We start from the raw sequence: 15,742 nt of genomic DNA, 5'->3' as shown, positions 1-15,742 counted from the left end.
ATATAATCCAGCAATTGCACCCCTTGGTATTCATCCAAAGGAGTTAGAACTTATGTTCACACAAAAACCTGCATGTGGATGTTCTTTTAAGCTTTTTTTTTAGGATTTCTTTATTTGGGGGCACCTGGGTGGCTTATTTGTTGAGCATCTGCCTTTGGCTCAGGTGGTGATCCCAAGGTCATGGGATTGAGTCCCACATCAGGCTCCCCCCAAGGAGCCTTAAAAAAAAGAAGAGGCTCCTTGACACTGGACATTAAATATTATTAGAGAGAACAAGCGGGTGGAATGGCAGGGGGAGAGGGGAGAAGCAAACTCTTTGCTGAGCAAGAAGCCTGTTGTGGGGCTCGATCCCAGAAGATCCCAGGATCATGACCTGAGCCAAAGGCAGATGCTTTACTGGCTGAGCCACCCAGGTGTGCCATCATCGCAGCTTTATTCATAATTGCCAAAACTTGGAAGCAACCAAGATGTCCTTCAGTGGGCAAATGGATAAGTAAACTGATCCATCCAGGCAATGGAATCTTACTCGAAACTAAAAAGAGAGGAGCTACCGAGCCATGAAGGAAACTTAAATGCATATTCTTAAGTGAAAGCAGCCAGTCTGAAAAGCTTACCTGTTATACAATTCTCACTATGTGACATTCTGGGAAAGGCAAAACGGGAGACAGTAAAAAAAAAAAAAAAAAAAAAAATCAATGTTTGCCCCATGTTAGAGGGGAGGGATGAATAGGTGGGATGATGAGGACTATCAGGACAGTGAAACTACTCTGCATGCCACTATGATGGTGGATACATATCATTATACATTTGTCCAAATTCATAGAACGTGGGACATAGAGTGAGCCCTCAAGTCAACCATGTAGATTCACCAGTTGTAACAAATGAGCCACCTGGGGGAGGCTGATGATGGGGGAGGGGGCTGTGCCTGAGTGGGGGTCAGGGGTCTATGGAAAATTTCTGTAGCTTCTGCCCAAGTTTGATGTGAGCCTAAAACTGGCCTAAATTTTTTTTAAAAAACACCAAAATGTGGGACACGTGGGTGGCTCAGTGGTTGAGAGTCTGCCTTCAGCTCAGGGCGTGATCCCAGTGTCCTGGGATCAAGTCTCACATCAGGCTCCCCACAGGGAGTCTGCTTCTCCCTCTGCCTATGTCTCTGTGTCTCTCATCAATAAATAAAATCTTTAAAACAAACAAACAAGCAAACAAACAAAACGAAACCACCAAAATGACATTCACATTCAATATATGGAAATTAGAACTAGGGAATCGAAACAGTTGCTGGGGCCTAAATGAGAAGATTCATGTACAAATAATACTAGAACTCATTTCTATAGAGACTATTTTCTGACCACTTTAGATCGAGGCAGAGTTTCTACTGAAGAGGAATTTGAGCAACACGAAAGGCCTGCCACTGTTGCCACTTTTCTTTATGATATCCCAGCACTGAAAAATGTGAAAATAGAAAAACATAAACACCCTGTGGACTGAGGTAAATTGTAAGGAACAGTGGTGGTAGTGAAATGAGGGCAAAATTTAAATCAGGGAAGGAAAAATTTTGTGGGAGTTTTTTATATGTACTCTTTGCAATGTTCAAACAGGACATCAACACTGGTGATTTGATTCTAAACCTAAAGCTTTACAAATTTTATTGACAATTCCAGTTGCTACTCCCTCTGCAGAATGAATTTTCTCCCAACTGAGATAATCAGAAACAGTATGGACACTCTGATAACTCAGGAAAAGTTGTCTAGTGTGGCATATCATCCATAGAACAATCATGTGAAAATCTTTATTATTATCAATATAATGATTTTTCTGAAACGAAGGCAAGAGAACATAGCTTTATAGAATACATATGTAAGACTTTACAGATTGATCGGGAATGTCTTTTTGCTCATCCAAGCACTGGTGGCCCATCAGAAGAACACCCAGAGGTCCACAATGATAATTTGGTTATCTTTGGTATTTTGCCAATTTGTAGTTCTAGGAAAACCATTGTGTTATGTATAATATTTTTTTGTCATTACATAGGTGTATTTGTCAAGGTAGGTAGATATAACTTATTTTATGTAATAGTTTGTAGCTTGTTTTATAACCTTTAAATATTTAGACATATGGAGACTTATAGTATCTCCTGGTGCCACCCTCACCCCATGTTAGGAGTTGCTTGCTGGGGAAGATAATTACCCATATGTTGTGGCAGTTTTTACAAACTGTGTATCAATGTGGTCTTAAAAGAATAACTTTTAAAAGTCACAATCCTGAACAAATAGTGCACATTGTGTATCTCGGTGAAGACTGAGAAAGGAAGCCTGAAGATGGAAAAAAAAAAAAAAAAGCATTGAATGCAAACTAGACTCTGAAGCAAAGCATTGCTGGCAGCAACAAAAGGGTGCTGGTGTGGAAGATTCACTCTTCACGCACCTCATTCCGCCCTTGAGAATAATCCTATTCATCCCTGTCTCCACCTCTGCCAGCAAAATTAAGGTCTAAAAGATTGCATTTTGCTTTTAGTTTTAATAAAATTTCAGGAGCAGGCCTGAGTTTTTTATTTTTTATTTATTTTTTATTTTTATTTATTTTTTTATTTTTTTAGGCCTGAGTTTTTTAAAGAAAACTTTTAAAAGTACAATACACATAGAGAGAAGGCCATAACTCCTAAGTGCCCAGCAAGACGAATCTCCACAAAATAGGAACGACAGGCTCACCAGCCCCCAGTGAAGCCCTGCGTGACGCGTGGACACCCACCTGCCACACACCACGCCAGAGCTCCCTTCTGGCTCAGAGGGAGGTTTGGTTCCCCGTGGAGTGGTGGAGGGAGGTTGCATTTATTTATTTTTTTTAAAGGTTTTATTTATTCATTCATGAGAGACACAGAGAGAGAGAGAGAGAGAGAGAGAGAGAGAGGCAGAGACACAGGCAGAGGGAGAAGCATGCTCCATGCAAGGATCCCCACACGGGACTCGATCCTGAGACTCCGGGATCATGCCCTGGGCCAAAGGCAGACGCTAAACCGCTGAGCTACCTAGGCGTCCCGGGGGTTTCATTTAGAGACCTGTTCTGGCCACCCGTGGACAAAATACCTTTTGTGATGTATCGTTTTTAAGTAAATTTCTAACAGTAAAACAAACACTTTGCAGGCCTCAAAAAAGCAAGTTTTCATAACTAACCAAAGAGTCTGAGATGGATGAAGCTCCCCAGTAGCTGCAGATGGAGAGATGTCTCTGCATATAGGACTCTTGAAATCCTGAGCTGGTAAGGGGCTAAAGTGAGAACAAATCTGAGAAGGTTCATCTTGGTTTCCTATTGGGTGCACACCTGGGTGTTCAGAACTGTCACATTAGTCCAGGATGAGAACAGAAGGATCTTTATTTATTTTTTTTTTAATTTTTATTTATTTATGATAGGCACACAGGGAGAGAGAGAGAGAGGCAGAGACACAGGCAGAGGGAGAAGCAGGCTCCATGCACTGGGAGCCCGATGTGGGACTCGATCCCAGGTCTCCAGGATCGCGCCCTGGGCCAAAGGCAGGCGCCAAACCGCTGCGCCACCCAGGGATCCCCCAGAAGGATCTTTAGAAACAGCTTTCAAATTGCTGAGTTGTGGGGCACCTGGGCGGCTCAGCCGGTTAAGTGTCTGACTCCTGATTTCTACTCGGGTCATGATCTCGGGGTCTTGAGCTCATCGAGCCCCATTTTGGGCTCCACACTCTGTGCAGAGGCTGCTTGTCCCTCTCCCTCGCTCTCTCTTAAATAAAATCTTAAAAAAAAAAAAATACAGAAAATCGCTGAGTTGCAGTTTTGCTGCCTGAATTGCACTGGGTCCTCAGATAAACCAATGTGGATGGAGATTTTTCCTCCTGTGCAAGGAAGCAGCCACAGTCCAACAGGAGGGAAAAAATCTAGAACAACTTCAAGTTTTATGTTTTCTGCGTATGAGTCATAATAATAATAATAAAATGGCCTTCAAAAAAACCTGTATTTTTGTCTCACTTGTTATTCTGTTTTCCTGGTAATATTGTCATTGGCATTTCTACATTTGTTTTTTTTTTTTTTTAGATTTTATTTATTTATTCACGAGAGACACAGAGAGCGAGGTAGAGACACAAGTAGAGGTAGAAGCAGGCTCCCTGTGGGGAGCCCGATATGGGACTCAATCCCAGGACCCTGGGATCACGCCCTGAGCCGAAGGCAGATACTGAGCCACCCAGGCATCCCTATATTTCTTAACTAGATAATAGTTATCATTGCTCTATTGGATTAGAAGGCGCCTGGCACTCTCTTCTTTCCCAGTATGCATGGGAAAGTCCTGTGACTCCCAGACTTCTCATAGTAACCAGAAGTTAAAAGCCTGGTCTCCTTTGTAGGACCTAGAGCTGCCTCCCTGGTCCTCAGACAGCATCCGTGTTGGTACCAGGAGGGCCAGGTCCCCTTCCTGGGCCTGAGGCCTCTCCAGCTGGGCCTGCCCACTCGGGCCCTGTAACTCACTCTTTCCCAATGCACAGCTCTGGGTCATGGGGTACGGTAAACCCCAGAGCACTCTTCCTGGGAAGGGAGACCGACCAGTCTACCCGAAGCCTGGAGAGGGGCCGAGGCTTCAGCTGATTGCTAATTTGGGAGTGTCTGAGAGCACCCATCCATGGAGCATGAATCTCTGCCTCACCTGTGTGGGTCTTCCAAGCTCTCAGGGGAGGATGGTTCAGGCTTCCTGTGGCCGGGGCTCACATTCTCATCCTGGGATTCCATAGGCAAGGACATCTACCTATCTGGAGCCCAACTGGCCTCTAAATGTAAAAAATAATTATTTGGCCATCATGTTTACTTTTTCTCAACCTGTTCAGAAGCTGGGTGGTAAGGGAGGTGACATCTATGAATGTGAACTCCAGCTGAGGCCAGTGGGCCAGAATGGACCCAGCGACTCCCATGACCTCCCCACCAGGGTACTTAACAAATCCAAACCTGACCTTCGGATCCTACTGTGTGACTGGGATGGAATGTGTGTGCGCGCCTGTGAGCCATTCCAGTAGAGCTCAGGACCGCGGGGGCATCAAGTGAGTAAGAAGTGCTTGGGACAAAGTTGTCGCCCACCTGATTGAGTCATCCCCTTTCACTGGCTCTCGAGGCGGAGGGCAGGAGCCACCTGTATATGTGCCCGTCACGCAGAAATCACGGCAAGTCTCACAGAAGAAATCTCACATTTAATTCTGATAAAGTTTAAAGTGGCATCTACATAAATGAATATGCTTCTGGGCAGAACAATAAGAGTTACGAGCCCATATTTCTCTTAAACAAACAAACAAACAAAAAAACACATTTTCTGTATTATTCAGAAATAATTCACCATGCTGTAAATAACCCAAAGCCCAAGTCCTGGATGGATATACTGTTTTAGTCAACATATAGAACGTTTACTATCTTTCAGTATGAACCCACTCCTTCCCCCCACCGCCACCCTACACATGCTTTTTTGTTGTTTAACAAAATTCATGTCTAATGACTGGAATATGTTATTAAATTTTACACCTTTAACTTGCAATAGCCCTAAGGAGTAGATGGGAAGCTGCTGACCCTCAGCTCCCATCCCTGAATTCAAAAGCAGGAGCACAAATCTCGGAATTCCCCACAAGGTCCCTCCAGGCCTGGCCCAGCTGGATTGTGTTGGGGGGTGGATGAGGGGAGGCCTGGTGGGGGCAGTGCTGGGAAGGGTGCTCCAGGTCTGGAAAAGGAACTCCTAGAGGGGCTGATGAGCCACAAGCTCTTGGCTCTCAGTCCCAGGGAGAATGCTTTGCCCTGGTGAGGTGGGGGGGGGGGGGGCTTGAGTTCTCTCTCTCTCTCAGCTCTGGGTCTCTAATATTCTAACCTGCTATGGGCTCCCAAGACACCTAATTCCCCTCTAGAGGAGGAATTAGCCCCTGGCTCCCATGTCGCAGACCTGCCCTACATTCCAACACTCAAGAGCAGAGGCCAAAAGTGGAGACACTTCCAAAAGTAGGGGTGTGCATTTTGAAGGGCATGGGTAGAGAGCACCATTGAGCCACTGAACATTCCCTATACCCACAGAATGAGCATCTGGGGGAACTCTTGCCCTTGGTTCTCAACCCTGTCACTCATCACACAACAAGATAAACCATTTTCTTCCCATTAATGTTTCTGGTCTTCAGCCCCAGATACCGGCGGCTGTTCTTCTCTGGCTGTCCATACAGCATGTCAACAAAGAACTCTGGTTCATCTTCATCCTTAGGTTGGAAGGTCAGAAACCTAAACATAGCTCTTAGCTTGCGACACAGATAGGTCATGGCTTCCGCTTCGTCTGATGGTTCCTCATACACGGGCTGCTTCATTTCCTCATAGGCAGACAAAATCACTGCCTGAAATAAGTTGATCAGTATGCAGATCATCACCAGCATGAAAGATGAGAGGAACAGGACCCCCAGAACCCTGTTGTTGGAGAATTCCGTGTTCTGAAATGCTGAGACGCAATAGGAGAATATTGTTTGTGTGGCGTGAACCAAGTTGCTGTAGTTCCACTCGTGTTGACCGAACACCAGGTAGCCAAAGGCCATGTACACGAAGCAGTACACGGACACCACAAGCGCCATGTGGCAAATGCCAGGAAGGGCGGTCTGAATGGCCCTCTGGGCCAGGCGCACATCATAAAAGAATCTGGAATACCTGAGGGTCTTCAAGATGGTCAGAAATAACAGGAAACCCAAAATGATCCTCATGACGTGATCTACTTGAGAAACCGAATGAAAGGGAATGAAATCATCAGGGTTCGACAAGTAAGACCGGATTATGCCAGTGGCCAAGAAGTTCTTCTGGAAGAAAAGCACGATGAGCACGGTAAATATGCATTTTAAAGCAAAGTTGAGCAGATTGTACACGCTTCTCACGTAGGAGGTCCTTTCTTGCAAGATGACGTAGACCTCGTCGAAAACGTAGGCTAAAAAAAAGATAAGAATGGCCACATACAAGTAGATTTCAGCTGAAGTTTCCCTGTTGAAGTCAGCAAGCGAGAAGGAGTGCACGGATATGCTTGTGTTTACAACTCCTAACTGAGACACCTCGAAAATGACCGAAATGCTACAGAACAGGCTGACGTCTGGGTTGAAGGTGGTCAGCTCCAGAATCACGGCCCACGTCTTCTCGTCAAGCCAGTCACTGCTCTGCAGGTTCCTGAGCCTCACCGTGGAATTAAACTGCTGCTGCTCGGGGAAAAAATAGAAGGCATAGCCTCCGGACCCGTAGGTGTGTAAGAGTCCATGGGAGAAATACACCCACACCTTCTCTGGGGGCTTGTAGGTAAACCCGTTGGTATTCTTGTCCACCGCCCTCTTAGTCACTGTATTCCAAAGGTCAGTGTAGTTTCTCGTGTCTTCCATGTCGGTGCCATAGCTGGGATGACAGCGGATCTCTCGCTCCATGCCAGTTTGCGCAAAGCTTTTGGCAGGCGGGCAGAGTTTGTCACCAGGTTTTGCCCTCACCTGCCTCAGCAGGGGGAGACCCAGGATTTTAGAGGAGCTATCGGGTAGATACGTTGGATCCTGTTCGTTGTGGAACAGAGGCACCAGCACGCTGTTCAGCCACCTGTAGATGTCCGCCAGCTTGGTCACCGAGCTGAGATCCACGGAGAACTGATCGCGAATGAACTGGTTATAGTAGAAGCTGTCTGTGTGGCGCAGGAGAGCAAGGAGGCTCAGCAGGAGGGCAAGAAAGATGAAGTGAGTCAGGATGTAACTCAGAAACAGGAACGCCCTCCTCTTGATTCTCTTCTTTCTTTGGAATATTCTGATTTCGTCTTCAGTCAGGGGCTGGTACATCCTGGAGTTTCGGAGCTGCAGGATCTGCACGTGTCGCTTCTGCAGTTCTTCGGGGCTGAAGCTCCTGCTGTGCAGCTTGATCTCTGTGTAGCAGTACCCGCTTGTCCACGAGAGATTTTTACAGTACTTGGGCCAATTTGCTCTGAGGGCGGACAAGAATACAATTTTAGACGGCTGCACCAGAAAGACGGACAGACAGAAGGAACAGAACGATGCAAAGAGCCATTCTATCGACTTATCGAAGCCGTAGGTCAGCCCGTAAAACACAATGAAGAAGGAAGCTATGCTGGACGTGATGAAAATCAGGACCCATGCTAGGTACACACAATACCAAGGCAGAATGACCCTGTACTTCTTGTTAATTTCGAGGTGACTCACCATCAGAGACGGCTCTGTCATAGTGACATTTTGGGCATTTTGATTTTGATTGTCTTTTGCGTTCTGGTTACTGGCTTTGGTTTTTTTCTTCTGGGGGCCTGAGACCTTGCTCTGTCCTTTCTTATGCGGGTGCAGTGCCACGGGGGGCACCTTGGCCGAAGCCTCCTGAGGTCTGGCGCTTTTCCCGGGTGGCAGCTTCAAAGCCACCTTGGTCCGTGCGTCCACCATTTCCAGAGCATGCCACTTTTCCAGATATTCCTCCCAGTGTTCGCTTATTGGCACCAAAGAATGCTTCCGGGGAGCTGCCTCTTCTAGAGCCACACGAGGTTCCCTCTGGGAGTAGGTGAACAGAAAATCGACCAATAGTTGCACCGGGATTGTAATTAAGACACTTTCCAGGCCTATCATCATTGACCTGATGTACCTTCTCTCCTCCGGCTCTGTTTCATCTTCTGCATTGAGATTAAAGAACATGATATTACACAGAAGGGACGCCATGAGCATCGCCAAACAGCAGGACAGTCTCTGCAGCCTATTGAATGGCCTGGCCACGACACTAGAGAAAATAGAGAACCACGTGTGATTTCTCCCCAGCTTGTATATCGAATCTATCAGGAAAAAGTCCATTTTGTTCAGAGGCTGGTCTGGGTGGGTCACAGGAAATGTTCTGTCCAAAGAGGTGTCAATAGAAAACCATCTTCGGCACATGAACAGCCAGATTTGTCTGCTGAACACGTTTTCCACTTTGATTCTGCTCAGATACCAACTGGGAGCTCTGCCCTCGTTGTTGTGCCACACACGAATGGAATGGATGTCGCCCAGGTCACTTTTCGTGGTTAGGAGGAAAGAGTTGATGTTTCCCCGGCGGAGGGTTGTAAAATATGGATGGCTCAAACAATGCACATCGCTGTCACCTTCGGTTCCCTTAAGTTGGATGAAGACATTGGCCCTGGTCCCAGACCTACAACGGCTTCCCGTAAAAATAGTGATGAGGTAACATACCTTATCATAAGGATCATTATCGAGTATAATTATCACTTGATGCCGAAGAAACCGATCCATTCCATCCCGATGCAAGGCCCAGAAAGCTAGAATTAGGTACATGAGCATAATGAAAAGTACAGTGAAGAGTGTCACAGGGTTCTGGGTAACGTTCTTGATGACCTCCAACCGCAGATCTACGGCATTAGGGATCACGATCACCTTGGCCGTCAAAAAGTGGGTTTGCAGGTGCTTGCCGGCTTTTTTTATTGCGTCCAGCTGCCGCCGGGCCCTCCCTGAGTGTTTGCAGATGCAGTGCACTCGGCTCCAGGTGGTCTTCTCTCCGAGAACACAGGTATCTTCTCTCCAATCACTCTGGATCCCATACATGTCTAAGCAGTAAGCACCGAAGAGAGCAATTCTCACTAGCTTTACACTGGGTACCATGACAAAACGAGGCGCCTGCAGGACTATGATCATGGCACACTCGGTTGAGCCGCTTCGCTGAGCTATGACTTGCAGCAGGGACGGTGGAATGCAAACCACGCGGGCCTCCTTGACCGTACAGGCTGAGTCAAACAGGTCACTTTGGTTGGCCACAGGAGGGATGTCATAGGGCACGAAGAAGGTGGCGACCAGAGCACTGGGGGTGATTTGACTGCCGGCATATACCAGTACGGTGAAAACCACGGTCACTTCCGTCACAATGTGAATCAGCACCTCCTTGACTACACTGCTGTCCACCTCAAAGCTAAACTCCCCTGTTGTCCTTTTCAAGGACTCCTCGACTTTACCAGGCTCATTGCTGGGGCCCATGGTGAGATTAAAAGCCGCAAAGCTTAAGTTTTTTCTGGTGATGTACACTTCCGCTATGTCAGGCACGATCTCTATCACACTGCCACTCGGTGTGGTTCCTGTCATTCTGAATCCAACCACCTCCACAGAGTAGTTTTCCTGATACTTCAACCAAGGAAAGGGATCGTCTACAAACTCACAAAACATGATGGAAATAGGGGCATTTGCAGGCAGACTAGGAACACTGCTCACGTTGAGTGTCGGGTTAAAGTAATTTCGACTGGTTAGCTGATTGCCGAAGGCATTGGTGACACCCCACTTCTCGGTCTTTCTGATATACATGTTTAAGCTGGAAGCCATCAGCGCAGTGGTCTCATTCCCCGGCACTTTGCTGTCCAGTATTGTGTCTGCTAGGAGTTCCATCTCGTAGAAAGGCTCGTCAACCACTTCATAGCTAACAATCATTTTAATGATGTTAGACAAGCTTGTTAATATCCCAGTGCTCATGATCTCTATTTGCTCAGAGTAACGGTGTGCATCCTTCTGTCGAGACTGTTGTAGGGCTTGGTTTGCTTGCCAGATCCTCACCGTGGCAAGCTTCTGAGCCATTAGGGTGCATCCAGAGGTGGTCTGAGTTAATTTAGCAATGCTCATGACCACTTGGCTAATTTCCACCAAAGTGCTATTGGGAAGAATGAAAGTCTGGTTGACAAGGTATTCCTGGAGTCTGGCTTTGTCAGCTTGCAAAGTCAATTCATGTTTTAAGCTGTTCAAGACAGAAGCTGCGATAAATATTAAATAACCTGCAGGTAAAAATTCCCTGTTTTGAAGCAAAGCAGATAGTGATGAATTCGTTCCCATGGTGAAATTGAATAACAGGTCGAGCACATCCTTTTCTGAAATTTTGTCCGTTGGAGCGTGTACAGTGGAGTACAAAGTCACCTGAGAAAAAGCTCCTAGAGAGTCATACACCTGAACGTATATCTTCATGGCATAATGATTCTCCAACATGCCAACAGGGAGAAAGGAAGGGGGTGCTGTGGACTGATTCCCCAAATACAGGATGGCCCCCAAACTGTTCTCTTTTACAGAACTGATCTGACCAAATCCATGCAAATCAGAAACAATTATTTTGTATGTAAGAGGGATGTTATTGTCCTTAAAATTCTGACATTGGATGACAAACTTGGTAAGAAATGAAACTCCATTAGGTGGATCAATGGTGCAGTGTCCAATTTGAGGGACACGGTTAATAACAAAGGAGTGCCTGAAATGCAAGTCATGCCCACTCCAACTTGCTATATGCCCAGAAATCCAAAACTGAGCTTCAGAAAAATTCCTAAAAACAAAAGCTTTAAGAGTCAAATAAGCACTAGTGTTCCCTGTTGTAGTGTGTCTCACCCAATCAAATGGTAGCTGACTACCGTTAGATGACAGAAGCGACCATTCGTAGAGATCAAGACCTGATGAACAATTCGTACAATTTAGAAACAAAGAAAATCTATCCGAAATAATCAAAACTGCATCACAATTTTCAATGCATGAAATGCTGGCTACAGGTGCAGGTCCTTTGAGCACATGTACCGTTCTGTCGACAAAGCCTTTCCTACTACCCTTCCTGATCACCAGTCTGAAAAAATAGACACCTCCACCTTTAAGTGTTCCTGGTGGAATTTTTAAGACAGGGCCAGAGGCCCTTGGCCACCTCAGATTAGCAGAATGTGGGATACAGACTTTGTTGCTCATCACTGTGATTCTAGCTCCCTGGTACTGTTTTCGCTCTGTGGTACAGTACCAAGAGAAAATGAGTCCCTCTAAAGGATTGTCGGAGTCGGGGTCAGAGGAACCTGATCCATTCAGAAGAAGCCTGTCTGTGAAGTTAATCATTATGTTGGGATTCCCAGCAATGACTGCCTTTAAGTCACTTCTGGTGATGTTAACATAGAGGATATCCGAGCCCACTGCCGCAATTGTTCTGTTTCTGTGTACGTAGAAGGTCAGTGAGAAATTAAACACATACATCCCCCAAGCTAAAGACTTTGCGGGGACATACAGACGTGCGGGATTTATTTCCGATTGCAGCTCTGGTACATCCAAAGGTTTACTCCAGTCTGGTACCTCAGATGCAGAGGAAACGGAAAAGACTTGCCACTGTGGAAGAATGAATGTGGTGGACGGGCAATACCACTTAAAGGAGGCATTGAAGGTGTCCCCTTTGTTCCTGTTCAACAGCACAGGAACACCTTCTTGGTTCCTACTGATCTTTACCTCCTGGACAAGGCAAGGGTTGTCTGCCGATAACTTGCAGGACACCGAAGACTCGCCGGCTGCAGGCCCGGTCGAGTTGACAGCTTCTAGAGCAACAGGCGTGGGCCCGTCCGTGGGGCACCTGGTCTTGGCCACGAGGCCGGGGTAGGGACGCGGGCCGTCGGTGGCCGGCTCGAGGGCCGAGCGGCGGAGGCGCCTCGGGGCGGAGGCCCGGCCCAGCTGCGGCCCAAAGGTGCATGGCTGCAGGTGCACCCGCGAGGGTGCCGAGGCCAGGTGGGCGCGCAGCAGGGCGCGCACCTGGACGCACAGGCGGCGCGCGGGGCTGCGGGGCAGGCAGCAGCGGCCGGTGCCGGGCCAGGCCCCGCGGGGCCGCAGGCGGAGGCGGGCGCTGCCGGTCGGCTCCCCGGGGCCCAGGGCGCCCCTCCAGGTGCGCAGCGCGGTCGCGTCTCCGTGCCGCCCGGGGAGCAAGACGGAGGCCCGGGCCCGGGGAGGGGCCGGAGGCTGCGGGAGGCGGCCGCGGTCCAGGTGCAGGCCCAGGTGCAGACCCAGGCGCAGGCCCAGGCCCAGGCCCAGGCCCAGGAGGAGGAGCGCGGGCCCGGGCCGCATGGAGCCGCCTTCCCCGGAGACCTGGGAGCCGCCGCTGTCGCCGCCGCCGCTGCAGGCCGCGCGTTCTGCCAACTGCCGCGGGGGGTGCGGGCCGCGGGGTCACGACCCTGCAGCGACCCTGCAGGGGCGAATGGGATGGGCTTCCGGGGTGCCCGCCCCTCCCCCCACACCGGAGTGGGGGCTGCCTCCGCGAGTGGCCGTGCAATAACACGGCCTGGTTCCGGACCAACCGCCTGCAGGGAAACCGAGAAGGACTGGTCCTCCCTGAGAGCCCAGGGAGCTCTGACTTCGGGTTTCTAACTTTGCTTTGGTTTTCCTACTTTCTTAGATGGAAACCCTGAGTCATTGCTTTTAGATCTTTGTTTTCTAAATAGAAGCATTTAATGCTGTAAATGCCCCTGCAAACACTGCCTGCCTGTCTCCTGCTTATCTGTGGTGTTTGTTAGCCTTCGATTTAACACATCTCTACTCTTCCCCGGTTTGGGTTTTGACCCAGGAATTAAAATGTCTTCTTTAATTTCCAGATATTTGGAGTTTGTGTGAAATCTTATGGTTCTTGGGGCACCTGGGTGGCTCAATGGTTGAGCATCTGCCTTGGCTATGGGTGAGATCCCAGGGCCCTGGGATAGAGTCCTACATCCTGCTCCAGGCAGGGATCCTGCTTCTCCCTCTGCCTGTGTCTCTCCCTCTCTCTGTGTGTCTCTCATGAATAAATAAAATCTTAAAAAAAAAAAAAGAAATCTTATCATTATTGATTTCTAGCATATTCAATATGATTTGATCCCTTTACATTTATTGAGACTTGTTGGAAAGGTCATAGACTAGTGTGGTCTGCCTTGATGTATTGTCCTCAAGCACTTGAAAACACTGCGTGTTCTACCGTTGTTGGGTGGGTGATCCTAAAAATGTCAAACTCGGTCAAGATAGTTGGTATTGAACCCCTGGATCTTCCATGTCTTTTCTGGATATTTGTCTAGTTTTTCTATCAGTTGCTGAAAGGGTGTTAATCTCTTCTATTATGACTACGAAATGGTCTATTTTACTCTTTTTTTAAATTTTTATTTATTTATGATAGTCACACAGAGAGAGAGAGAGAGAGGCAGAGACATAGGCAGAGGGAGAAGCAGGCTTCATGCACCGGGAGCCTGACGTGGGATCTGATCCTGGGTCTCCAGGATCGCGCCCTGGGCCAAAGGCAGGCACCAAACCGCTGCGCCACCCAGGGATCCCTATTTTACTCTTTAATCTTGTCAATTTTACCCTTAATTCTGTCAATTTTTGCTTCATATATTTTGAGGCTCTATTAGACATACATGTTTGTGATTATGTCTCAATGAATCGGTCCTTTCCTCATTATGAAATGTCTCTGTTTATCTCTACTAATAATCTTTGTGGGTTTTTTTGTTTTGTTTTGTTTTTTTATCTCTCTCTCTCTCTCTTTTTTTAAATTCATGATAGACATAGAAAGAAGAGAGAGGCAGAGACACAGGCAGAGGGAGAAGCAGGCCCCATGCAGGGAGCCCGATGCGGGACTCGATCCTGGGACCCCAGATCACGCCCTGGGCATGGGAAACACTCAACTGCCGAGCCACCCAGTCATCCCCATAATCTTTGTTTTGAAGTCTATTTTACCTTATATTCAAATGCCAAATTTTATGTTGATTGTATCTCAAAAAGAAACTGGAAAATAAAATAACCATACTAGCTTTTTTTTTTTTTTTTTTACCATACTAGCCTTTTATGCTTACTGCCTCTATGGCATATATATGCTTTTATGCTTTTATGCTTTTATGCTTACTGCCTCTATGGCATATATATATTTTTTTCATTCACTTACTTTCAACTTATTTATGTCTTTATATCTAAAGTGGTCTTTTGTAGGCAACATTTATTTTTTTCGAAGATTTTATTTATTTATTTGAGATAGAAAGTGAGATAGAGAGCACACAAGCAGAGGGAGGGGGAGAGGGAGAAGCAGACTCCCCACTGAGCAGGGAGCCTGATGTGGGGCTCCAGGCAGGGCTCCGTCCCAGGACCCTGTGATAATGACATGAGCTGAGCGCTTAACCAACTGAGCTGGCCAGGCACCCCTGTAGGCAACATTTAATAGAGTTTTATTTTCTTATCCACTGTCTCTCTTTCTCTCTGAGTGCACACACCAAGGAAAGGCCATGTGAGGACATAAGAAGGCAGCCATCTGCAAACAAGGGAAACGGCCCTTACCAAGAACTGGATCATGCTGGCACCTTAACCTTGGACTTTTGGTTCCAGCTGTGAGAAATAAATGCTTGCTGTTCAAATACCACCCCCCTACTCCGCCCCAGTCTATGCTATTTTGTTTTAGCAATCTGAGTTAAGACAACAAGGAAGGTCAGGGCTGAAAACTCAGATTGGGGTCATCAGAGGGCATGTAGAGAGGAGGCACAGGTGGAGAAGGAGATGGACTCTGATCTCCTCCAGTATTTAGAGGTGTGACGGATAAAGAGACAGAGAAGCAGAGTGGCAGTGGGGGAGGAAGAACACCAAGAGTGTGTGACGCTCTGGAAGCCAAGGGAAAAGGGGATTCAAGAAAGAAGCAGTGTGGCCTGCTGTGTCAGAACAGCTGAAGATGAGGAAGGGGAGGTCGAAGAGGTGGCCCAGGCAGCTTCTGGATTTGGAACCTGACCTGGACAAGTGCAGTGTCAGTGGTGCCTGGTGGGAACAACCACATAAAACCCTGCACAAGTTTTGTGGACACAGTAGAGCAGGGAAGTGGCACAGCAGGCAGAGGGGAATGGGAATATTAAAATAAAAAGATGGGGGTTCCTGGGGGGCTCAGTGGTAGAACATCTGCCTTCTGCTCAGGGTGTGATCCTGCGGTCCTGGGATCAAGTCCCACATCGGGCTGCCCCCTGG

The 15,742-nt window shown here is 47.6% G+C and overlaps 1 protein-coding gene across 1 annotated transcript; it reads right to left on the bottom strand.

The window, feature by feature from the left end:
- Positions 1-5,177: 5,177 nt before the first annotated feature.
- PKDREJ (polycystin family receptor for egg jelly) lies at positions 5,178-15,085 on the bottom strand. Its single transcript, XM_072741596.1, has 2 exons — positions 15,071-15,085; positions 5,178-12,919 (listed from the first exon to the last, which is right to left on the bottom strand). Exons 1-2 carry the CDS (start codon positions 15,083-15,085, stop codon positions 6,110-6,112), a joined length of 6,825 nt encoding a protein of 2,274 aa, XP_072597697.1. The 3' UTR covers positions 5,178-6,109.
- Positions 15,086-15,742: the final 657 nt, after the last annotated feature.

This window comes from Vulpes vulpes, chromosome 16 (genome assembly GCF_048418805.1).
Source record: "Vulpes vulpes isolate BD-2025 chromosome 16, VulVul3, whole genome shotgun sequence".
NCBI classification, from domain to species: Eukaryota; Metazoa; Chordata; class Mammalia; order Carnivora; family Canidae; genus Vulpes; species Vulpes vulpes.
Note: the sequence above shows the minus strand (reverse complement) of the source record. Positions and strands in the feature narration are given on the sequence as shown.